Here is a 26,896-nt window from a genome sequence, read left to right as displayed (position 1 = left end):
ACTGTTAAGAAAAAGGCAACATCATGACACATTTGAACCCAGGTAAATATTTCAGTGGTTTCCATCGTCAAATACACAGGGAACATAGTAAATTTTTGGTAGTTTATTCCAGGTCCCACAGGTATGTGAAAATTCCATTACTACCCACTCTTCAATCCAGACCGTCTAAATATTTAAATAAATCATAAACATCATTTTTAGAAAAGCTTTTTAGAAGATCTCACACACACTGAATTCCATAGTGTGACAAGGAAGGCTCCTGTGTGAGCCCATGTGTGGTCCTGGCGGGATCATCTTCTCTCAGGCCTCCCCTCCAGCTTGTTTGACTTCAGTCTCTAAACACAGAAGACTGGGCTCAGCCAGCGCTTCTCCACAGGCTACATTGAAGCAGCACAGAACATTTTTGTTTTCTCGTCAATTGCTTCTTAGAGGACGGGGTGGGGGGTGAGTCTGCCACACATCTAGGATTTTTAAAAAATTTTTTTGCTTCCTTTCTTTGCTTTTTTGGTTTTTCAACGGGGTTTCTCTGTAGCCCTGGCTGTGCTGTAACTCAGTCTAGAGACCAGGCTGGTCTTGAACTCTGCAATCCACCTGCCGCCAAGAATATTTTTCAAGTCTTCCCCAAACTTTTACATGCCCCTCAGTTTACTACTCTCATGAGAACTTTTGGTATGACCATTTTGAGGCAAGACAGGAGTTCCTTTTTATCAATAAACACCTTATTTAAATTATTTTAACAAACCAAATTCTCTAGAGATTGAATTCCCATGTAAATGTATACTTTTCCCTCTTTTTTCCTTTCTTTCTTGTTTGTTTAGTTTGACATTGGGTCTCATTATGTAGACCACAGTTGCTTTGAACTTATGCTGATCTCATTGCCTCTGACTCCCCAGTGCTGAGATCCATCACAGGCATGCGCCACCAGGCCTGGCTAAACACGCACTGTTTTTGGAACTTTACCAGAAGGCATTCACTACCTCACTGTATCTGAGTCAACATTACGGTAGGCTTGGATCAGGATTCTCTTGCAACTGCATTTATAGCAATGATTATGAATAAGTGCAATCGGACATCAAGTTCATCATGTCTTCCAGTAAACATACATGAATGGAAATTCATATTTTCTTTATTTTTCTCTTATTGAAAATAGACTTTTGTCATACAATATATTCTGATTACAGTTTCCCCTCCTCTAACTTCTCCAAGATCTTCCCCACTAACTGTAAGTTACTTTTCTATCAGATATCAGGAAATACATCACGATTGAGATTTTAACTTTTTTAACATTTTACTTTAATACAGCATACTTAAACATCCAATTATCCACAATATCCCTGGCAGGCTAGCCAAGCACAACAGAAATACTTTATGAGCATGAGAAATAGGATTTGATAAGAGTTTAAACCACTGACTGTGCTGTGTAAGTTTCCTTATAATTCAAACTTCAATTCTACAGAAGACATCCACTTGATCATTAGGGAATCTTTGCCTGTACTCTTCCAATTGGAAATATTGCAATTAAATTAAATAAAATGTATGTGCTTTCTAAAACATAAAAACAAAGGACCTACTAAGTGTTCAAACATTTATGCAAGTGGTGGAAGGTTCTACAGGGCCAGTGCATTTTTGTACATTAATACAGAAGAGAAAAGCACGTAAGGGCAGCTGAGCCATGCATTTCCATTTGGTTTCAAGAGGTGACTGCATTCTGAAACAGTAGCACATATGGTCGTACTATATTCTCCATGTGGAACAGGACACAACCAGACTCCCAGTTTGTGGGGACATTGTTCTTGGTCACTGAACTAATGGTAGATAATATACCAGTTTCCATTATGTGAATTCAGGAAATGTTTCCACTCCCACTCAAGATCAAGTTCTCTACACCCCTGTACAGGCTACATCCTTATACGGCCTATGTGACCATCTACCATCCCTACCTCCCTTCTTCACCATAAAAGTTCTTGTCACAGGCAACCATCAGCTGTGTTTTACAAAACCAAACTGAAACTTATAGTTGACTGATATACCAAAACAAGTCAAGAAGTGGAATCCAATCATAAAACTGCATCAAGACAGATTAACGTTACTTCAAAAAGAAAATGTAATCGAGACATTTGATATATTTCTTTTCAAGCTATTATAGAAATATTTTTAAATTACTGAAAACTCTGATAAAAATAATTTGAAGATATGAACATTTCCATTTTAACTCTGAATTTCTAAAAATAGAAAACATCATTCTTAACTTACAGGGGAAGTAAAAAGATATATTATCAGCAATATTTTTACGAATGATTCTTGTAATTCTCGCCCACAGCTATCAGACACATACAAGCCACAAAGTACTAATTTATCTAAAATTGTATGTCTAAGGTCAAACAAATATTTAGGGATTGCTAACTAACATAGTAGACTTCTCAAGTCTCCCATTTTCAATGGTTTACTCTCAGCTTCTATCATCTCAACATCTATATGACTTGTATGTTTTATATAGGTTCTAGTTTGATGTTTTGAGTGGGGAGCAAACATTCGCCTAATATAACGTTATAAATGCAACTGATTCAAAAACTAAGAGGAAAATCACCTCTGCCAATGGCCCTCCGAGAAATGATAAGGACACACTCCCAGAATGTTCTTACCCGCAGGGCCTCAATGACCACATCTCTGGCTTCTAGTTCCCCTTCCATCACACTGAGAAGCATCCGCAGCTCAGACTTGCTGAGGTTATCCACATCAAACTCTTTTTTCTGTAATGCAAATTGAAGACCAGAGTCAATACAAAACTATTCCTGAAAAAGTGATGTAAGTCCTGAAGTCAAACATGATGGCTACAGAATATCTGTCTCAAATACTGGGAAGAGGAAGCCAGCTGTTTCCAGAGGCTCACTGGGCAGCCAGTCTTGCCTAGACAAACTTCAGGCCAACGAGAGAACACATCTTTACAAGGAAGGGGTTGTATTACCTGAAGAATGATACCCAAGGTTGTCTTCCAGTCTCCACAGGCATGTGTACATACACGTTCATTCACACACTTACCCCTAAATGCACATACGTACAAAAGAGAGCAAGAAGAATAAAATGGCCAACCTACGGATCATGTCTACGCAGTGACTTAGTATACAGACTGATGCTTGACCTCCTAGAGAGATAAAACCACGTAACACCATTTCTGCAAATCTCCCCTCAAAAGAGATATAGTTGTCTACCTGCTTAAACATCTGGACTTAAAATCTCTCCACATTATACAGCACAAATTTAGAAGTCCCTGGAGCCTATGTCAAAGCAGGACTGGCTTTGGTATAGGAGGCTATTTTTGAGAGTAACAAGGAAACACAGATGTATTCCTTGGAGGGTCCCTGACATAGTGGCTCCTGGGAAGCTCCTATAAATTCCAGGGCATCTAATAATAACAGGTTTTGTTTACAAAACTTTCTACAGCAGAGGTCACCAGCTGGCAGTCTGCACCCAATCTGGCCTACAGATGTGTTGCTTGGGCCATGAAGAAAGTTTTCACTTTCCACTAAGCCAACGTTAGAAAACCTGAAAATATTACTAAAACATCAGAATTCTGTCTTCTCTTCAAGTCAGATATCTGGGCGTTCTCAGATTTACATTGCCATAGGCAGGAATCCACAGAGCCAAACAACAATTGCCCCATTTTAAGGAAGACATTCTTCATATTGTCAAGGCTTCCTCATACACACACACACACACACACACACACACACACACAGAAGAGAGAGAGAGAGAGAGAGGAGAAGAGAAGAGAGGAGAGATGCTCTTAATAAGCCTGAACCCATATATATATCTGTGGTCTGGTGACACTATAACCATGCTAGAGAGATAGATAAACCTATGTATCTTCTTGCTCCTCTATAAGAAAGTTTGCATATGGTTCAAGGGATAGAAAACTAGGCTTCTAAGAAACCCAAGCATACTACAAGGAGTCTGTACAAGGCTTTGGTAATCCTATTCCATACCCCATGCTCTTCTAGCTCCAACATTTCTTTCTCAACAAGCTTCCCTGGTGACTACTTTCTAGCTCTCTGTTAGGCTTGTATAGATAGCCCTACATGAAGGTCGTCTGGCATTTGTTTTATGGCTGGAGCTGAAAGAGCATCATTCAGAATGTTGACAGCCAGGATTGATTGTGTTAGTCTGAGGTCCTCTACAAAACACTCATGGTCTTTCTACTCTGTTCAGACACTCTTGCTCCCTAGCTCGAGAAGACAATCTAGTTCATCAGCAAACGTCATGACACCTCAGCTCGGAAGCTGTTCATCAAGACACTCCAGAATTCCAGTGCACGTTTGTGTAGCACTCAGAGTTTTCTGAAATATCCTCAAAGAAACAAGTTTAACACATAGGATACCATCACGTCTGTTTTTAGTTGAAGAACTATGACTCAGGAGTCTGAAAACACACATGGATCTTGCAATGAGGAAACACTAAACCGGGATGCACCAGCTATGCCTCTGCCTGGCTTGTCTGTGAACGTCAGATAAGATGGGGACATTCTATCAATCAGCCAATGAGAAATGGATTGCCATTCATATGTCTGACACCAGACTATATGAATACAGAGAAAGAAGCATAGCAAAGCCCATGACTTCAGGGACTGTCACAAGACATGAGCATAACCAGTCCTATCTCATCCCCAGGAAACCTTTAGGAAAGAGAACCACGATTTACAGTGGAAAGAGACCAGACCCAGATGGCTCTCCAAAGAAAGATTTTTAAGTGCTCCTCTTAGTTAAAAGACTTCTTTTCACACACATGAAACAGAGAAGTTACTGGTAAAGCAGAACCTAAGGATGGGGAAAGAGAAATAAAACTATAGCAGACCTAAGGCTGTATAGGAAAACCACTGTCCAGCACACGCCTGCAGAGATGCTTCCAGTAAGTGTAAACTCCAATATGCCATCTGAAATCCTGTTTCCACTAACAGAGCATTATCACATACGGTTATATAACCCAATAGGTCTCAGACTTCAGCATGAGGCCAGAACATGTGAGACTTGTTCTTAAAACACCACGGGGCTCCACTCCTAAAAATTTGATTCAGGGAAGACGGGGGTGGGTATGAATTTGCCTAACACGTTCCTGCTGAGGAGAAGGGTGGAGCCCACTTTGAGAGGCATTTCATCAAGTGATCTGCTGTCTCAGCCACATACTGAAAACCCTAACACCTATTCTGTACAGTTCTTCCAAGTGCTGTACAAGAACATATGTGCAGAATCGAGCACAGACTATAGACAGCGTTGCTATCAATAACCGAGATGTGCTGTGTAGAGGGGAGTGGGGTCCTGCCTACATGTCTATTTCTGTTTCTAAGTTTACAGACCCAAGCTCAGAAAGCTCAGTTTATTGACCATGATGAAAGACAGACTTTTAACCTGGTTCCCTCACTGGGACTGCACTTCCTGTGTGCTTTAGAGGCTAATGCTTTATCAATGCTGCTGCTGCTCATTCTAAAGATCTTAATTAATTGTGTGTTTTATTGTTCTTGATTCTCCAAAGCTTCATGAGCAAAGCACTCTACTTTTAAGGACTAATAAATTATGAAAGGCAGTGCCAAGACTCTGATTCATGTGAAGAGTTAGGAAGGCTCGCCCTGCGTCCATCATCAGTATTGGGACATGTGACCTGCACCTGGCTCTTCTATTTTTCTATGTATCATGTCAATAAAAAGGAAACTCATTAAAGGGGGAAACACCACTACAAGTGTTCCTGCTGAACCACAAATGGATCATGCAGAATGTTAAAAAAAATGTCTTCTACCACCTAGTACCAAATGATATATTGTTTTTTCAATTGATTTTTTTTTTGAGCTCTACATTTTTCTCTGCTCCTCTCCCTGCCTCTCCCCTCCCCCCTTCAACCCTCCTCCAAGGTCCCCATGCTCCCAATTTACTTAGGAGATCTTGTCTTTTTCTACTTCCCATACACAATGCCCCTGCCTTCTCTACTTGACTACATCTAGCCCCACCCCTGCTTCTTCAGTAAAACATTACTAAGTGTTTGCTTCCAACAATAAAATTCCAGTACTGTTTTCAGATTGTTATTTTCTAATGCCCGATTCTTTCATCTTTTTTCTAGTGAAACATGGGACAAAGAAGTACATCAAAATATGGTGGAGATCTAAAGACTCCAACAATTTTATAAGTAAAAGCGCTCTGGTGCTTCTTACCAAAAAATAAAATAAAAAAGCGAGTAAGCTCTCAAGTCAACACTGGGGAAGGAAGGTAGGAGGGTTGAGTGTGGGGTAATCAATCTAAACCTGTACAAGAAACATTGTTACTAAACATGCTGATTAATATCTATTCACACATACAGGCATATGTAAAATGATGTTAAGAGTCTTCTTTAAAGGGAAAAAAGAAAGGGGGACACATTTTTACTTCTGAGGTGAACCCCCGGCTCTACGTACACAAGCCAGTGCCTTACCACTGAGCTTTATCACAAGCCTTCCCTTCACTTTCCATTTTGAAACAATATCTCACTGAGGAGGCTAGGCCAGCCTTGAACTCACTCTGTAGCTCAGGAATACCTTGAACTTTCAATCCTCCTGCCAGTCTTCTGAGTAGCTGAGATTACAAGTATGTCCTCTGTGGCTGTTTGAAGGGTTATGATTCCCAAAGACTCATGTATTTGGATGCTTGGCCCAAAGGAAATGGTACTATTAGGAGGTGTGGCTTTGTTAGGGTAGATGTAGCCTTATTGGAGGAAGTGTGTCACTGTGAAGGTGAACTTTTAAGTTCTTATATGCTCAAGCCACACCCAGTGAGATAGTTCACTTCCTGTTGCCTGAAGAACTCTCAGTTCCTTCTCTAGCACCATGTCTGCCTGCATGCTGCCATGCTTCCTGCCGTGATGTAATGGACTAAAACTCTGAAACTGTAAGCAAGCCCTAATTAAATGTTTTCCTTTATAAGAGTTGCCATGGTCCCGGTGTCTCTTCACCAGCAATAGAAAACTTAACTAAGACAATCCATTAGCCCTGGGGAGTGGGAAAGGGAAGGTGTTTTTTCACTCAAAGTGGCTTTGATCTCATATACCTATAGCACAAAGAACTTAGATATGGAAAAAGTCATTAATGCATCTTAGTTTAAGACCAAAATGAATTATCCTCATCTTATGATATTTATTTGAAAACTACCATGGATAATCTAATTTTCAAAGGAAGACAGATGACAGAAAATATTGCTACCCACATAACAACATGAAGATCTTTGGAGCACTGATGAAAACAGGAAGACTGCCCCCAAAATACCAAGAGAAACATGTTCAGACTATGCTTTATTAATGAACTCCATTTTCTTAATTAAAAAAAAACCAAAAACCACAAAACAAACAACAAATCCAGATTACATTCTTTCAGTGACACAAAGGAAATAAAAATAATGGTGAAGCCAAGAAAAAGAAGATGAAACTGGTCTGTCAGACTGAGTTCATTTGTCAGAAAAGTCCCATAACCAGAAACTCAGAGTTCTGAACATCTACTGTATTACAGTTTCACAGAGTCCAGTCAAAGAGAGATTGACCTGGAATATAACAAGTCACATATGTTAATTTGTGGTAAGCTGTTATCTTGAAGGGAAAGCTGCTTACTGGCTTACTCTTAGGATCACAGTTTGCTACCTTTCTTATACGGTCTACGTCCACCTGCCTATGAATTGCACCTCCCACAGTGAGCTGTATCCTTCTACATCAATTATCAATTAAGAAAATGCCTCATGGATAAGGCCACAGGCCAATCTGATCAGACCAGTTCTTCAATTGAAGTTCATCTTCCCAGAGAACCATAAGTTTGTATCAAGTTGACAGCTGAAGCTAACCATAAGAGTTGCCAAAAAAGCTGGCAAGGGATATTCTGAACCACAGGGGCTGAAGTGTCCCTCAAACATTTTCCCAAAGACATCAGTCATATTAGTGATCATTAATGAAAATGTAATCAAACACACAGTCAGACGACTTTGTTTGGTTCTCCCATTCAACACCAAATTCCCCCCTTTCCAACAAAAGTAGAAAGATATCTGAGAAAGAGGGCTCGAACAGGCCAGAGATAGGGACAAAGGTAGGTGCAAGGCCAAGTGAACAGTCACCAAAGAAAAGCAAGTCCTCTATCTGTTTAATTCTCAGACTCCTAAGACTTCTCATCAGAAAGAACAGGGTGCTGGACTTAGGAATTTCTAAACTGGGGTATCAGGCTGAGTGGTCTCAATATCTGGCTTTCATGTGCCATGAGGGTAACTGGATTATTGGATTGAAGAAATTTATGTTCTTTTTTCTTGGGACTAAAAGCTTTTGAGAAGTACTTGAAGAAAATGGATTTTGCCTCTTTGCTTCAAAGTTAGAGAAATGTATTTTCCTAGTTTCCTACTTTGTGCTAATAACTAATTGAATCTAGACCTCTGTAAGCGCGTAAGAGTTTCTTTGAAGACCAATAACGTTTAAACAGAAGGGAAATCAATTAAATGTCTTGAAGCTTCAAACTATTGAAGGTTATATCAACATGAATAAAAATTAAGTGCATCTTTCTAATTATTAGAGTGTGGATCTAGTCAATTATAAGAGTTCTCAAGGGGAAAAAGGTATAAAGTTCTCAGGACTCCAACATACTTTTAACCTCTATGCAGATATGTTAGCTTATTCTTTGGTCTAAACCCTTGGGAAGTCGAAGCCAGATTGCTAAAAGCTTGCAGACAACTTGGCCTGGGCTACAGTGAGATCTGTCAGAGCAACAGAAAGAAAGAAAAGGAGAGAGACAGACAGAGTGGGATGGGAGAGTACAAGGGTGTCACAGAGGAGAGGGAAGAGGAGACGAGAATAGAGGAGTGGGGAGGAGAAGGGAAGAGAGGGAAATGAGGGGAGAGAACCCCCCACCCTTGCTTTTGCTTTCTTCAACCCTTCTTTCCCTGTCCCCTCATTTGGAGTTGCTGTCTTCAGCACTCAGGCCCACCTTCGTGTTTGTATGCTCTTGTAGACTTCAGAAATCGTCTCCCTCCTCGGTTCAGTTTAGGAGTCTCTTCCATTTTCTCATGTGACAATTAATCACATCCTGCCTCATACATTTCCCCCAAAGTACTACACTTATCTTTAGAAAATCTATTTCCTCACCCTTACTCTCTGTCAAGACAGCAAGATCACATTGTCACATGCTTTTACCTAACAGGCCTCCCTCCATGCAGTATGGAAGAGAAGGCATGTTAAGGTGTCAAGTGCAATATTACAGGGGCTACAGGGGCCACTAAGACATAATTCTACTCTAGGGGCTGCTAAGTAGATGCACCTTCAATCAGTCACTTGGAGGAACTCACACAAGACAAGCATCTAAGGCAGCTCTTATGACTTGCTGAGCACTCAGGGCCCACCATAGACCTCTAGACAGACAGCATTGCCTGGATTCTTTCACATAAGACAAGCAGTTCTGTATTGGAGGAGGCAATAGTGGTGAGAAAACAATGGCAGGAAGGAAACCTGGTAATGGGTCTACCTAATTTTAACTAAGAGAAAGTTGGAAGAAAAACAGAAAAGCAGCTCAGGCAGGATGGATTAAATTCATTTCCTCCCCTTAGATTTCCTCTTCTTCCATTTCCTCTTCAGGGAAAGGAAGAACCACCATTTTAGAAAAACACAAACAAACAAAAAACCAAGTATCTTTCCATCAGAACTCAGTCACCATACAGCCTAACATGAGACTTGAATCAGCCCCTCAGTGAGAAGCTTTCCACATCTAACACATCTATACACACCATGGAATACCATCTTAGTTAGCTGCAGGTATTCAGATAAGCCAGGGCAAAGAAGGCAAAAACTATAGTCTTGGAATTACCAAACCCCTTCAAAGGAGAACTTTCATCTTTGGCATCATCTTGTTACTTTTGAGGGCAAAATATAGACATGCAAAAACAAAATCACTTACAACCTGGTACTCACTCCAAAAATACTGCATTTACCATAGCTTTCCAATGGACCCCCAGTGCAGCTATTTATTTAAAGTGAAGATTTTTTTCCACTCAAATCATCATTTCTACATAGACAACAACATGACATACACAGCATTAGTAGTCTTTGTATGACTTATTTATAACAGATAGAACTAAAATGTTACCAGTTCTTCATCATTAATTCTACCATCCCCATTACCCCCAATAACTCCTAAAAAGAAAGGTGAGAGAGAGGGAGAGAGAGAATATACATGCATGCACCTATGTGTAGACACCAAAGGCCAACCTTGGGTGTCACTCCTTGGGTGCTGGCAGCTTGTTTATAGAGACAGGTGTAGTGCTGGTCTGAACCCCACCAATTAGATTGAGCCTGGCTGGCCATGTCTGGCTATAGACGGAGGCTGCTTGTTGGTTTTCCAGTCACGCATACCGGAAATAATCATACAGAAACTGTATTATTAAAGCACTGCTTAGTCTATTAGCTCACACTTCTTACTGGCTAGCTCTTATGTCTTAAATTAACCAATTTCTATTCATCTGTGTATTGCCACGTGGTTGTGGCCTACTGGTAAGGTTCTGTCTGATGTTTGACATCTATCTCCTGCAGCAGCTACATAGTTTCTCTCTGACTCTGCCTAATCTCTCCTCCTCTATCTGTTTGGAATTCTCGCCGTGCCCTATTCTGCACTGCAACAGGCCCAAAGCAGCCAATGGTATTAACCAATGGTATTCACAGCATACAGAGGGGAATCCCACATCAGCTGGTCAAACCCAAGAAACCCTCTGGTCTCTGCCTCCCTGGAGGAAATGCACATCCCAATGTTGGGCTTTCTTGAGTGATGTTCAAGTTCATCACTGACTACAATATCACTCCAGCCCAAGACAGACCATTTTTGTTGTTATATAAGGCTAACAACGGGGAATCAGTAGAGAAATCTACTCAGGTGTCTTCAAATAAAGTCTCTTTTCAAATGAGCTGAGGTAGCAGAACTTATAAGGCATGAGCAGAGAAATGGCTCTATCCCAGCTAGGCGCTTTTAAAGACGAATTCCAGTCACACATTTCATGCCCCTGTCCACTATTCCAAAGCCTTGCCTAATCTCCTCCTTCCTGCCCAGTCTTTTCCAGTGCCCAAACCTCTTGGAATTTCTCTTATCCTGTCAATCATCCCCTCCTCCACATCCTAATGAGTGGCATAGCTTTGACTTCAGTGTTGGAAATGTTCCAGAAGGGAATAGCGTGGCACCATCTTATGATCATTCCGTCTCCAGCCTTAGTCATCAGAGTGAGATGGGGAATTGAAAAGAGCACTAATAATGTGGAAAATCAAATTTTGAATACAAAAATCTGGAAAGCAGTTGATATGCCACTGAGAAAAGCAATTTGAAAGGGGGAAATATAGAAATGAAAACTGGGTTTGGCAGATAGAAGCACTTGCCTCCAAAGCCCGATGACATGAGTTTGATCACCAGATTCCACACTGATATGGAAGGAGATAACCAACTCCAGAGGGCTGTCCTCTGACCTCCACGCATGAGCTGTGGCATGTGCACCGCCCCTCCACTGGACAGTAAAAAATGTATGTTTCAAAACTGAAGTCCAAAGGGCTGAAGATGTAGCCCAGTGGCAGAGCACTTGTCTATCATGTCCAAACTTCAGCACTGACAAAGAGAGATGGCAAGAAAGTCAGTCTGTTCATTCAAGGCCCGAAACGTCTACAATAGTAACTGCCATAATCCACCACAGACCAACAGCTGCACTATAATCTTGTAACACAGTATATTTTCCAATTAGCTGATCAACATTAAGTATTATAACAGCTTCTAATGAGTCTCATTTAACAAGTCAGTTCATACAACTCTCCTTGAAGGGTTCTGCTCTCTCCAGACCACAGCCTTGATGGCCACATGGTCAACAATGGCTTGTATCTGTTGTTGCGGGTAGGAACTAATGCTACAAAAATGCGTTCTCAATGTATAGACATATGGGAAACACGAGACAATGGAACTGTTATTTAGCTTTGGTATGGATTTGACCACAAATGGGGCAAATGCTTTTCTTAACACAAAATTGCTCCTATGACAAATTTAACAAGAGCGGCAAGGGCAATAAAAATAAACAGAACAGGTGCAAACAGAAATATGCAAGCCGTTGTTTAAAATGTAACAGTGTGTGAACCACCCTCATTCTGATCTCTCAAAGCCTGAAAAGAACCTAAGCTAGTTTCTCAGTGCTATAGCCGAGACCATGTCGTCTCATCTTTGAGAGTCTATGACATAGGACATCTGTGAAGGAACCTCAAAAATCAGCCGTGGGTGTGCACCACTCCTTGACATCCCTGTTGATAACCTTTCCCTGAAAGCCAATGTCCTCCACAGTGGAACATTTCTAGAGCCTTTCAGAAAAGATTTCCAGATCCTTCCACCAGGAACCCTCTCTCTAATTGTTATTTCTAAAACTTGTCTCCACATTCTTTACGTCTGTCATGATTTGGCTCCTCGGGATACTACAAGCCTACGACAGTCATGTTTTAAGGGGCTAAAGGCAGGCAGTAAAGATGCTACCCACGATGCTTCCACCTTCATGACTGGTGAGTGATGTGTGTTCAGTTCATGTTACTCCCTCTTCAAATTATTCTATCAAACTTTCAATATTCAACAGCTACTCTATAGCTACAATTTCACTTTGTCGAGAATCAAAAGCAAAATGGGCTAAGAAGATCCCTTTTATTGCATTCAGATTCAATACTGTTAACCTAGAAGACAAAATTTTCAAGGGGCTATCCATTAAATTTAACACTGATGTGCAATTTTTAACGGAAACAATGTCAGGGTTTTCACTGTAGCAGCAAGATCTATACCTACGCTTTGCATATCAGCCAATCTGGGAATCCCAGGGGGAAGAGAAAACCAGTTGCCTCCCCAAATACAGCTCTAAATGGATCTCCATTTTCTTCTCACTCCCAAATTCCAGTGACAATAAAAAGCAGATTTCTGTTTTCCATACTGCCTACCATAAGGGTTATATTCTGGGCAGAAATAGCAATATGGCCTATAAAAGTCATCCCATTTGGCTAAGGTACTGAAAATAACCCAGGCTCCCGGCATGGACCACAGAATAGACTATTAGTATGGTCCTATTGAATAATGTAGCTGTTAGCCAGCTATACACTCGAGGTGCTTTCAGGATTTAAACAGTGAAGAACAAAGATAACAAACTAAATTTAAAACACTCCACTGGAAATTATATTAAACTGCAAACTATAAATTAAACCGGTTCCTAAGCAACAATCTAAATAGAATTTAAAAAAAAATCCTCTAAAAACATGCACTTTCAAAAATAGCCGACTGCTTTGGCGGCCTCACCAGCTTGAATCTGCCAAATGTATATATAAAATTCCACAAGATGTAAACCAATTTGAAATGGAATAAATCTCTACAAGGCGAAAAGAGAATTGCTCACTATAATTAAAAAATATATTAAGGCTTTTGCTGGCAAAATATATCTTTAATTTTTTTAACCATTAGATGAAAAACAAATATGACAAACAGGGTTTCTCTAACTACCTTTTTTATAATAACAATAATAATAATGACAACGATGATGATGGTGATGACGATGATAAAAGCCTGAAGCCAAGTCGGGTAGTGGTAAGGGCCACTAACCCCAGCGCTTCGGTAGAAATAGAGTTAGGGGAATCAGGAGTTCATGATAAGCCTTAGCTACATGTGACCCTCAAAATAAATAAATAAATAAATAAATAAATAAATATGCCTGTTTACTCAAGTAGCTAATGTTAGAGTCCCCTTTTTAAGTCCAAACTATTTTTTTAAAAAAAAATAAAGCCCAGTTCTACTGAATAAAAAGTACCACATTCAAAAAGCTTAGTGCTGTTACCGTATGTTGGAAGCCTACAGCATCCCATGGGAATAATGGAGGAGGTCCTATCCAGGGAGATTTTTGCCTGACTATTATCCCTTACAAGAGTAAAATAATCAAGCTGCCAGCTTATCAGCATTTGAATCAGGCTCATGACATTTTAAACAGACGACCGGAACACTGACCTTGTTGGCACAGACTTATTACTGACAATGCAATTTTGTTTACAATCTTACACATCGCACATAAACCGTATGCTTGCGTTGGTTTGTCTGGTGGCTGAAATAGCGTGCAGGCACAAAGCAATGTATTCTAAGTAGATTAAACAAACTATCCACCTTCCTGAGGGAGAAGAAGCAAGTTTCCCCTACACCTCCACTTTCTTCCTTTTCCACAGGGAGAACAGGACACTCAATACTTTGGGCTTCCCAGCGGGACTTGTGCTTTGATAGTCACTTTCTTCGTTGTCCCCCACAGAACGAAAGTAATTCGCAAGTGGAAAGGTTTCACTTAAAATATTTTTAAAGTTCTTATTTAGTAAGGAATGAAAAACTCAACTTTCCCAAAAGCTTTAGCTCATAGTCTTCCACTTTCACCAGTGGGAATTAGTAACCCACCCCTCCCATTCTCTCCTTTCGTGGCTCTTGCCCCAAGCACCTTCTTCCACAGCTCTTCGTTCTCATTCTAGTAAGCCCAACCTCCAGAGGTGGAAGGAAATTAGACAGCCCGGGTTGTTTACACCTGGTTGGTCCTGCCCTCTGTTGCCCAGACCTGGATTGGGATCTGGAGGTGGGAGATACACAGAGAGGACGTCCATGCCAGGCTCAGCTCACCGAGTCCCATCCTCCGGGAGAGCTGCGGGATTTGGCCAAGACTGCCAGGTGCTCCTAGACCTTCCATTCTTTGCAGATCTGTGCAGCTCTAGCAAAAGCTGCTTCCCAGACCTGCGAATGTTTTCCAACTTGGCTTTGTGGGTTGAGACCTCCAAGCAGGGCAGGGAGAGAGTAGGAATCATCCGCGGGTGCCTGCGTGCAGTCATTCAGAGCAGGAAAGAAGGGAGCAGGTATATGCCTAAGCAAGTGAGCACGTTAAGGAAGGGGAGGGATGTGTTGACACCAGATTCAGAAAACCCAGCTCGATCCAGCTTCGCCTAAGGAAGAATGTCCCTACCGACGACCGAGCAGCAGGCAGCTAGGACCCAAAGTGCTGGCACTCAGTTGCAGCAGCGCCCACAGCTGGGCGCGGGGCCTCACCCACCGGCCGCCCCAAGACACAGGAACCCACACACACAAAGAGCATCTCCACATTTGCCTAGCGATGGTTCACCTTCTCCTCACTGCTTCCCCAGGTGTCCCGAGAGGTGTCAGGCACCCGGAGACTAGCATTTGCTCCCGTCTGGCAGAGCTGAACAATGGGGGCTGAGATCCTCCCTGAGCACCCCACGAGTGAGCAAAGGGGTCACCAAGGACGCATGCGGGAAGCTCCAGAAGGACCGACGGACCCCTAGCACCTTGTGGGGGTTAGTTGTCGCCCCACTCAAACCCGCCAGGGAAGCGGGCACCCCAGGGAAGGTGCATCCGAAGGGCACACCCCGGGGAAGGAAGAGGTATCCATGGTAGAGGCACACCAGGAAGGGGGTACCCTGGAGAAGGAAGGGGAAACCCTGGGAAGGAATGCCTCAGGGAAGGAAATGGAACCCCCGAGGAAGTAAGGGGGCACTGCAGGGAAGGACGGGGCATCCCCCGGGGAGTGTCCAGCGGGGATCAGGGCACCACCCCCAGCCCGCGTGTACACCGTTCCGGGAGCCCAGGGAACTCGGTTACCGCGGCCTCCGCCGTGGCCCCCGCCGGGTCGTCCAGGGCGCGGGACAAGTCGGGCTCGCAGCTCGCGCCGTCCGTCGCCATCTTCCTGCTCTAGCGGATCCGAATGCGAGCTCGGAGCGGCGGCCCGGCTCAGCTCTCTCGGCGCGGGCGGCGCTTAACCCGCTGCTGGCTGCGGCCGCGGCGCTCTCAGCCCGGGAGCCCGGCCGCCCCCTCCCGCCTCCCCGCGCCGCCCCTGACGCTTTAACCCTCTGCGCGCTGGAGACGGCGGCGCCCCGCCCACCCGCTCGCCTGCAGCTGCCGCTCCCACGGGACCGAGAGCCAGCAAGCCAGCCAGCCGCGTGGCCTTTCGCTGGTCTTGGGGAGACAGATACCCCGAAATACAAAGGAAAATAAGCTTCCTCTCTGGAGGCGATGGGCTGGCAAACTCTTTGCTTAGGCAGCAGGACACAAACCGAACTGGATGCTAGGCTCCTGAATGTTAAATCTAAGATCTAAGATCAAGGTACCATTCTTCAGTTCGACTAGCTCCATCGAAGTGACTTTCTTAGAATTTCCCAGCCCTTGTCTCCCGGACATACCTGTCCTCTTGGTTTATATACACCAGGCTTTGTTTTATTGCATCTTCGGTGCTTAGTCCTCCTTAAAACCATCGACTTTCCGTTAAAAGTCTGCCCTGCTGTGTTTAGCACCCCTCAGCTGGAACCTTTCTGTTCAATTCTCTTTTCGCAAAAGGTGGAGACCCCCGACCCCAAGCCTGAGGTCTATTCTGAAAACCGTCAATTATCCAGTGATGTCTCAATACTTTAGAGAGAACAGCAACTTCTGTGTGTGTGAGGACACAGGATGGGCACACAAACCTTTGCCAAAATGATCCTATGGAAAAGCATGCCTGCAGAGTTTGCATGAATGAGTTAGGCCAAGGCACTTAACTTCCCCATCCTGCCTCTAATTCAGTTCTTTCCCTTTCCTGCCAACTCCCAGAATCTGAAAATCTATCACCTTATTGAGACCATATGGTACAGACGTCCCCAAAACTCCAGGTCCCTAAAGATGTTTTGAAAGCACAAAATCAAATGGAGGCGTTCAAACTGTGTCTTCATGACGTCAAATCAACCGACAACCCAATCCCACACTTGAAATTCTGGAAGATGAATGGCTGGAAAGTTCAGTCCCAGGATACAGATCAAAGCCTTTAAACAAAACAAAACAAAACAGCCTGTTCCAAATGAGAAGTTCTGACACCTTAGCTGCTCAGCTTTCCAGATTGGATACGAATATGACTCACATCAAGGAAAACCTTTTCTACAAAGACACTGAAAGGAACTGGTCAACAAAAATCTAGACCGTTAACCCTCAAAGAAGAGGTGAAAGAAACTTTCACCTGGAACGCCGAGGTTAGGGGTCAGAGCTTAGGAACCACCTGCAGGTTACCTGGGCATTCTCCTTTGTTCATTCTCTGCGGCATCACTCTGATGGCTAATGTCAATCATCCGGCTTGTATATTACACCACTTTCTTCTATCTAATCAAATATTCTCCTGAAATTGCTCAATATGAGACTATCTAGATTTCTTATAAGAAGAAAGAAAAGCATTTGATGGTAAAAGATTTTGAGCTGATAGTAAATATTTAAAATTTGAAGCAAGGATATTCCTTATTCTTTTCAAAACTCATTTTTGTACATCACTAGGTCATCAATTTTCTTAACACTGATGTTGAATTATTACTTGAAAAATTAGCTGGCACAATTCTAGGGAGAGGCAGGAGGATAAAATGATATATTTCACTTAGGAATTAAGAGCAAGGGTCTCTTCCTTATTTCTCGGAGACTTAGACATGCAGTTACATTTTTAAATGCCTCATTTATTTGAAGGTATTTTATTATAAAATAACATTAAAATTTTAACTGCACCATTGGAAAGAAACAGTTTGCTTTCTTTATATATAAAACCAGAAAAGGAGTCAATTCTTGACTTTTGTTTTGCCCTCTTGCGTATGTGTATGTATCTAAATTAAAACTGCACAGGCATAAAAACCATAGTACAGCACATGCTTTAACTGTCAAAACCCAGGACATGGGAAGGAGAATACAAGCCTTTTACTTCTGCTTTAAAACGGTCCTCTCTGGGGCCTGGATGAGCATCCAAGGGCTGCTTGCAGAATAGGAAGAGTTAACTCCCACCCCAGTGGTCTGGCCTGCAGCTGCCTCTCCACTGGAGGACACTTGCTTTTAATTCTCTCCTGAGAATTAGCTTTCTTTGCTACTGTAGATTAACTCTTTCTGCACAAAGACCGTCTCTATTGCAGTTAGAGCAAATAGATCTGAAAAGACAGTAATTTGATGCCTCCTGAACGCAAGTCTTTTAAGAGTTCATTAAGCAACTAAATAATAATAACCATGGAAGACATCCCAAGCCAGAATAAAAACATCCGGATGGCAGGGGAGAAGTAGAAAGTTGAAGAGGAAGAGGAAACTCCTATGCTAGAAATGAACCAGGCTCTTAACCCACAGGTTCTCTTCCACATTAGATGGGAGGAAAGGCACTGAATACACTGCCAGTGGGAAAATAACTCACATTAATTTTTCCTTTGTACATAATAATGGTGATATCTTCCTGAGAACAGAATCTGAGGCTCCTTGTTTACCAAGCTGTGGGAGAGAGGTGTTTGTGTTGAGTTATAGGATATGCTTTAAAGGTTTCTTTTTAAGACCAGAAAAATGAGTTGTTGAGGCTGGGAATGGAGACAGTGGTTGGGAAAGCAAGTGATTTTTTTTTTTTTTTTGATTAAACCCTGTCCTTGGTCTCACCAGCCACATCCTTCAACCCACAAAGCCAAGAGCCGAGAGAGTTGCACATCATAATGCAAGGGAAGGTTTCCTTCCATGTGAAAAGACAAAGGAACATACTAATATCCTAAAACCAGCCCCATGGAAGAAAATCTTTTCCTTCAGTCAAATGACAACATTTAAGATAATCCCAGAGAGGAAACCATATGCTAGCATGTCTTAGCTTTGCCAAACGACAAAATTACCGAGTAACAAATCATTTCTGACTCTGCCCCAAAGACTATAGTTAGACAATTTAAGAGGACCCTCCCACGTTTATTCCTGTCTGCATGAAACAACCAACCTAGTTCCTAGCAAGTTCCCCAAATCTTAACTTCGGGAACTCTGAAAGAATGAGGACTAGCTCCCCAGCACCCTATCTAACACATGATTCTAAAGTCAAGACATTGCCAGAAATGGGTTTTTGATATGACCTAACTACATTTCGTCATAGATAACTTGTCATTATCTGCATGTGCTAGAGGCTCGTTGTGGATTTTGTTCAGTAAATTTAATTTGAGTCTAGTTAGCCATTCTTGTCAACCACATATGAATTTAGATGACCTTACCAACTGTAGTTGGTGTGTGCCAAGGAAATGCAAGCTGATTTTACCTAAGCTAAAGCAAAATGTAATTAGGGAATGAAATCTGCTGTGTAGGAAGCAAGTGAAAGCTAAAGGAAAATTGTAACCACCCCTAGCCTTTTTAATACTATTTATATTAGGGTTCTCTAAAGGAACAGAACTAACAGACGGAATAACACATACACTTGCACACAGGCACACAAAGAGGATTTATTAGAGTGGCTCGCTGACAACTGTCTTCTGACTCTAAGGCAAAGGATATGGTAGGTGTTCAGTGTATGAAACTGGAGATCTCAGCAATTCCAACCTGATTGCTCTTGAGATTCTGGAGGATTCCCAGAGAACTGCCAGTCTTCAGTCTTCATTAGAATTCCTATGAAGTTGGTTCTTACACCAGCAAAGGAACAGGATTTTAGCAACAGATGAACTCACCAGAAAGAGTAAAGACAAGCAAACAGAAAGCAAAAGCTTCCTTTTTCCACATCCTTTTGTGTGGGCTACAACCAGTGTGGTCCAGGTGGGTCTTCCTATCTCAAATGATTGAATCAAGAAAGCCCGCCCCCCAACCAGATGTGGTGGAGCACACCTTTAAACTCAGTACTCAGGAGACAAAGGCAGGAGGATCTCTGTGAATTTGAGGCGAGTCTGGTCTACAAAGCAAGTTCCAGGACAGCCAAGGCTAATACACTAAGCACCCTGTCTCAAACAAACAAAAAACAAACAAAAATAAAAGAAAGAGAGGGGGAAGGAAGGAGGGAGGGAGGGAGGGAGGGAGGGAGGGAGGGAGGGAGGAAAAAGGAAGGAAGGAAGGAAGGAAGGAAGGAAGGAAGGAAGGAAGGAAGGAAGGAAGGAAAGTCCCTTACAGGCATGTCCTGCTCCTGGATTTTAACTGATCTAGGTGTAGTTTGTTGACAATAAAGATTAGCCATCATGTCATCTTAAACCAGGATTTATATCTGGGAATCATTCATTTGCCACAAATATTAGGGTTTGTGGGAGCAGTTGTTTGATTGTTTGTTTTTCTTTTGAGATGGGGCCTGACTGTGTTTTTCAAACTGGCCTCCAATTCAGGCTGGTTTTGAACTTCTGATCCTCCACCCACAGCCTCCCAAGGACTTGGATTACAGGTTTAAGCTTCAAACCCAGTTCAAAAACTAGATTTTACTGAGGTCTAGTGGTGTGGTAAACCCTTCGGTCTATATGTTGCTTTTATTGGTTAATGAATAAAGAATCTGCCTGCCTTTAATCCCAGCACTCGGGAGGCAGAGGCAGGCGGATCTCTGTGAGTTCGAGACCAGCCTGGTCTACAAGAGCTAGTGCCAGGACAGGCTCCAAAACCACAGAGAAACCCTGTCTCGAAAAACCAAAAAAAAAAAAAAAAAAAAAAAAAAAGAATCTGCCTGGACCTACAGCCTGTAGGCTACAAGCCTCGTGCTAAAATATAAAATAATAGAAATTTAATTTATTATGTAAGAGCTTGCTAGGAATATGCTATAGTGATTGGCCAAGCAGTGATTTAATTAATACAGTTTCTGTGTGGCTATTTTGAAGTCTGGGCAGCCGGGAAGTGAACAAGCAACCTCTTATAACAAACAGTATAGCTATGAAGGAATGATAAGAATGCCATCCGCTGATCCAGTCCCTCTAAAAGGCACCAGGACCAGTGCAGAAAACCCAGGTAGAGTTGGCCCACTCTACTGAATTCTTGTCTGTCATTACTTGCTGGTTTACATTCCTACCTACAGAAATCACTTACAAGGGCAAGTAGTGGTGTACAAGGATGTTTAGTGCAAAACCATTGTAGAAAAACAATTTTCACAAAAGAATCTTGCCCACAGCTGCCCCTCAACTCTCTGAATTGGAAATGAATCTGAGCGTTTCCACTTGTTCAGTCTCTTCAGTCACTTTACCAGCTTGTTGTATGGTGTTACTAGGCAACCATGAAAGCAGAAGTGTTTATACCATTAGGCATTAATTATAGCCAAGCTGTATTTTTCTTCGAAAGTTTTAAAACTTTATAAATAGGTTGTGAGATCCGGCCCCTCTTGCCTTTAATTGAGAAGTGCAGAGCCTGTTAAAAAAACAAACCTTAAAATTTCCCTTTAATGCTGGATATGCGCTATTCAACACAAAAGCAAATGCAGTGCTCAAAGAATTTAAAAGGAAACGAAAGATGATGCTTTTCAATATTAATGATTATGCAGAAAATGCTTGTGCTTGACTCAATAATGGTTTGCTTGGGCTACAGATACATAGTTCTACACAAAATTACGAAGTGAATCGAGACCTTTGTACTCTTTAGAATAGCACAATTTGTGTATTTGTGGTTAAAGGAATTTCTAACACGTTGGATTTTTTGAGACATAAATTTCAATTCACACTGCTTCAAATCTCAATTTATGGCAATAGTTACCTTTATCCTTCAAGGCACAAACAAACAAACAAAGGTTAAGCATTTCATATTAGCCAGTCTCATTTTAAAGCATTTGGAAATGTTATGGCATTATTTTAGAGGAAATAGAGCATAAATAGTCTTACAGAAGTTGAATAATCAATGAATAAAAAATATAATTTAATTCATAATATTTTTGAAACAATGTCATAGTTAGAATTGGAGACTTAACTATATTTGTGATTCAAGAATTGAAAGGAAAAATAGCATTGGTATCTTTAGATTCTGGGGAAGATGAATTCATTTGTAGGATAATAAGCTTATACCTGGAAATCAAAACTTTCCTGATGAAAATGTTTTATATTAACAATATAATATATGTATTTGCTTACGGAAATCAGGATTAACCTTATGCCAGCTATTAACTCCCTTTTATCGTGATATCATCACCACCTAGTATTTATTGTGCGTCAGTTACAGCATTAATGTCTTCGCAGGAATCAATTTACTTGAAATATAGATGACACCACTAGTTTTCCTCCCCTTCACTGTCTCTGTGTTTTCTCCCTGGGTCAGCTTTGAGTGTCACCCCCTTACTGACCATCCAGCTCACATGGTGCCACTACAACATGGCTTTCCTTAACACCTTTCTGTTTGGACCATCCCTCTACCTCACTGGATCCAGATTCCTAAGCATGAGTAGTGGGTGAAGGCATCTCACCTTCAAACCACACTACACTGTTCTGGTTTGTTTACAGAATCCCAATCAGATTTTTGAGATTAAAAACAGAACTATGGATTTATTTCTTTTTCTTTTTTTAATTTATTTTTACTTAAAAATTTCTACCTCCTCCCCTCCTCCCATTTCCCTCTCTCTCCAGTCCAAAGAGCAGTCAGGGTTCCCTGCCCTGTGGGAAGTCCAAGGTCCTCCCCCCTCCATCCAGGTCTATGAAGGTGAGCATCCAAACAGACTAGGCTCCCACAAAGCCAGTACGTGCAGTAGGATCAAAACACTATCCTGAGTGAGGTAACCCAGACCCAAAAAGATGAACGATGGATGAAGCTAGAGACAGAGACCCACATTGGAGCACTGAACTGAGCTCCCAAGGTCCAAATGAGGAGCAGAAGGAGGGAGGACATGAGCAAGGAAGTCAGGACCTCGAGGGGTGTGCCCACCCACTGAGACGGTGGGGCTGATCTAATGGGAGCTCACCAAGGCCAGTTGGACTGGGACTGATGGAGTATGTGATCAAACCGAACTCTCTGAACGTGGCAGACAAAGAGAGCTGACTGAGAAGCCAAGGACAATGGCACTGGGTTTTGATCCTACAGAACTATGGATTTATATACGAGTATAGAAGGAGGGGCAGCTTGTTCGTCCTGGTCACCCAGAACCAAAATAATCACACAGAAACTGTATTAATTAAATCACTGCTTGGCCCATTAGCTCTAGCTTCTTATTGGCTAACTCTTACATCTTAGTTTAACCCATTTCTATTAATCTGTGTATTGCCACATGTCTGTGGTTTACCAGCTAAAATTCTGACCAGCATCTGTCTCATGGGGATCCATGGCAGTTCCATTACTCTGCCCTCCTTTCTCCCAGCATTCAGTCCAGTTTTCCCCACCTACCTAAGTTCTGCCCTATCAACAGGCCAAGGCAGTTTCTTTATTCATTAACCAAGAAAAGCAACACACAGACAGAAGGACCTCACACACCACATGAATGGCAAGACAATCATGCATCTAGATGCAAGCTGTTTTTATAAGTATGTAAATCAGGATGAAACTTGATTTTAATGCAACACAATTTAGCAATCTCTTTTATATATACATATATACAGACACACATGTATGTGTATATAGCAATTTCCTGTGTGTCCTATTTTTTTTTTTTCAGTGTGATTTTTATTAGTGTGAAGAGACAGCATGACTGGAAACTCATAAGGAAAGCATCTAATTGGGGTGGTCTGCTTATGGGTTCAGAGATTCAGTCCATTTTGTCCATTATCATCATGGGCAGGGAAGCATGGCAGCATACATGGTGCTGAGAGTCCTACATCTGCAGGCAACAGGAAGTCAACTGATACACTTGACAGTATCCTGAGTGTAGGAAACCTCAAAGCCTGCCCCCACAGTAGCACACTTCCTCCAACAAGGAATAATGCCTGCTCCAACAAAGCCACACCTCCTCACAGTGCCACTTCCTATGAGATTATTGGGACCAATTTTATTCAAACCATCACACCTGTTTGAGATCCCCATTCCCTTTCGTTCCTAAGGTGTCCAGATTCTGTTGTCTTTTGGCTTAAAATTCTAGAGGAACTTGAGTACTCAATATTTGGAGTACTTTTTCTCTGAAGTTGTATCTTTCGAATCCCTAGCCCAAGTCTGCCTCCTTAACCCAATAGGGCATATTCTTATTTCCTCAAATCATCCTAACATTTCCCTCAAAAAATCACGGCTTCTGAATCCCCACTTTAATTCATGTTTACCAGTAGTCATTTCACACACAGGGTCCCACTTTATTGTTAGTAGAAATGTTGGCTCAACACAACCTACTATGTCATAATTGGAAAGAAAACCCAAATGTGCCTACTTTCAAAGAAAGTATTTGTAACACAAATATTCTAATTTCTCTTACCTAACTGAATTGTATCTAGGCTTATTGTTCTTGAATTTACAACTGGGAGTGGGATAAGCCTAGCTTCGACTCTATTATATCCGTTGACAAATAAAATCCAGGTACTGATTTATGACCTCATCTGTAGTCTCGCACAGAATGCCAAACTGGCAATAAAGGTTAGTTTGTCTTTGTGAAATACATTGCCACCAAGCAAAATCCCTTTTAGCCGTTTTTAAAATGTTGTGATGTTTCTATTATTTACAGGAAGTAGCCTGCCTGCATGGGTTTAGAAATTGGTTTTCGGAACAAAAGAAGCTAAGGATTCAATGAGTGTGTTCCAATGAATAAAGGATTCTCAAACACAAAGATTCAAAAACATACACTGAATCTCAGGCAGACTTTCTATAACTCAAGGTTCAGTGAGGATGGCAGGTTTGCAGTACCTGACACTGAACCAGCATCTAAGTCAGTTATACAACTTTATTCCAACTTATTGACTGATTCCAGTGTTTAGGAAGGTGGTTCCACAAATGCGTATGCAGGTGAAGTGGATGTTACTACCGCTTCCTTCCGTGTCATGGGCCCCTTTGGCATTGCGATAATACTTCAGGACTCTATCTCAAATAATGTTACTTAATTCATAAAATGAAATGCACAGGATAGATCAGAAGTGGAATACCACTCCAGCAGTTGCCTTGATCTCAACACTATATACATATAAAAAATTCAAAAGGATTTTTTAAAAAACTAGATATATTTAACTTTAGTGATGAAAATTCTTCCTATGTAAAGCAAATCTGTAATGTGATGATCGAGATATTTATTTACTAGAACAGCAAATAAGAAAATGTAACGGTAATGGCAGGGTTCATAAGTTATGGAGTTTTCTAAGTTTTTATGAATAAAAGGATACTTTGAAATCCTTCCAATAATTATTACTGGTATTTTAAAATATCTGTAATTTTTACTGTGGTATCCATTAATGCTTCCGGGTATGTTGTGATCTGTTACTAAGGTTCTTAGTGGGAATAAATGCTAAGTGTATCTAAAGAATAGTGAAAAAGAAATTTGTGTTTTCAGGTATGTCATTTGCTTGTGTGTGTGAGAGAGAGAGAGAGAAAGAGGGAGGGAGGGAGGAAGGGAGGGGGGAGTGTGTTCTTTGCACCCCCACCTTGGTTTTGGAGAGAGCGTCTCTCTCAGAGACCTAGGGTCTACTGACCAGACTAACCTGACTGGCCAGTAAGCCATGTTGCCACCTCCTCAAGCAACATCTGCCTGACTTTTTACCTGCATTAGTAATGAACTAATGGACCCTCTTGCTTCTGGAGAGTGATTTACAAGGTATCTTCCCAACCTGAATATATGCTTTTTGAATTATTGCAAATACTTTTATTTTTAAAATGGCATGATTTTTCAAATATATATTAAGTATATATTAAATTTTCCGATGTCAAGAGAGCAATTTTTGCATTTGGTAGGGTAAGTAAGGTGTCCTAAGAAGAAACAAACGTGACCTGCTTTGATATGTTCACAGTACAGTGTTATTTACCTGAGCTCTCCTTTGATAGTTTTAACACTTATTTCTACCTTAGGTTTCTTCCTATGCCTTTAAAAGAATTAATAATCTCTCTAATACAAATGTAGTTTTGGAAAGAAATTTATTTATAAAATTTAATAAAATAATTGCACAAATATACAACAGTTCTAACAAAGCTATTTGTATAAAATTTTAATTTGAGACAAACATTATATGATATTCAATTAAATATTAAAAACCCAATACGAACTTGGAAAAGTCGAAATAGAGATGTTCATTTAAGTCAGAAAGTCAAATTTATTTTTGTGGCTTACCTATTTTAATGAAATGAAGACTGGTGCTTGTGTGTGTGCATGTGTGTTAGGTCTGCTGTGTTGTGTGCGTGTGTATATATGTGCCTGTGTGGGTGTTTCTAGGGGACAGAAGTTAATCTTCTTCAGTTGCTTTTTCCACTCTCCTAGTTAGGATTTCTGTTGTTGTGATCAAAAAGCAAGTCGGAGAGGAAAGTTTATTTGGCTTATGCTCACGTTGTAGTCCACCAGTGAAGGAAGCCAGGACAGGTTCTCAAACAGAGCAGGATCGTGGAGGCAGGTACTGATGCAGAAACCATAGAGGACTGCAGCTTACTGACCGCCTCTCATGACTTGCACAGCTTACTTTCTTATAGAACCCAGGACCAGCATACCTGTGATGGCGGCACTAATAAAATACCCTACATGCTTGTCTACAGGCCAATATTATAGAAGCATTTTCTCAGTTGAAAGTCCCTTCTCTCAGATGACTCTAGTTTGTGTCAAACTAGAAAACACACCTACCTTCTGAGATGTGGCCTCTAGTGGTCTTGGAGCTCAGGAATTCTGCTAGACCATCTTTAAATGAGCAGAACGAGCCACCGGTCTCCACTACTCTCTAGCTGAGGTTGTAACATGCCCCATGTCCAGCTTTTGTGTAGGTGCTGGGGATCCATATCAGATCTCCATCTTTGTACAGCAAGCATTTCACTGAATGATCCATCTTCCCAGACTCTCTGGAAACATTTTCATTGAATAGCGCATGGCATTGTGTTTGCAATGCTACTAGGCTACATGGTATTGTGAACTTTGATCTGATCCACGACTTCAAATCCAAATTTATTATAATCTAAACCTATAGAATAAGGTAGTAGATGTATTTTGTATGGTTTATATAATGATTAAAAGCAGATATTTTCAGCACTGGACATCACAGAGTTATATAGAAAACTTCTACCTTACAATCTCTCAAAAATCCAGAAGAC

General features: G+C 41.5%; 1 protein-coding gene across 4 annotated transcripts in view; it reads right to left on the bottom strand.

The window, feature by feature from the left end:
• The window catches only part of Cttnbp2 (cortactin binding protein 2), a 154,210-nt gene extending 138,325 nt beyond the window's left edge, over positions 1-15,885 (bottom strand). For 3 of the 4 annotated variants that reach the window (XM_057761670.1, XM_057761636.1, XM_057761653.1), the window contains exons 1-2: positions 15,656-15,885; positions 2,643-2,750 (exon numbers count right to left, since the gene is read on the bottom strand). In XM_057761670.1, coding sequence (XP_057617653.1) covers positions 2,643-2,750; positions 15,656-15,736 — 189 coding nt within the window. In that variant the 5' untranslated portion in view covers positions 15,737-15,885. Of the gene's footprint in view, positions 1-2,642; positions 2,751-14,665; positions 14,785-15,655 lie in introns of those variants that run through there. The other variant, XM_057761645.1, reaches the window with a different exon arrangement.
• Positions 15,886-26,896: the final 11,011 nt, after the last annotated feature.

This window comes from Chionomys nivalis, chromosome 1 (genome assembly GCF_950005125.1).
Source record: "Chionomys nivalis chromosome 1, mChiNiv1.1, whole genome shotgun sequence".
NCBI classification, from domain to species: Eukaryota; Metazoa; Chordata; class Mammalia; order Rodentia; family Cricetidae; genus Chionomys; species Chionomys nivalis.
This window is presented reverse-complemented; position numbering and strand designations above follow the sequence as displayed.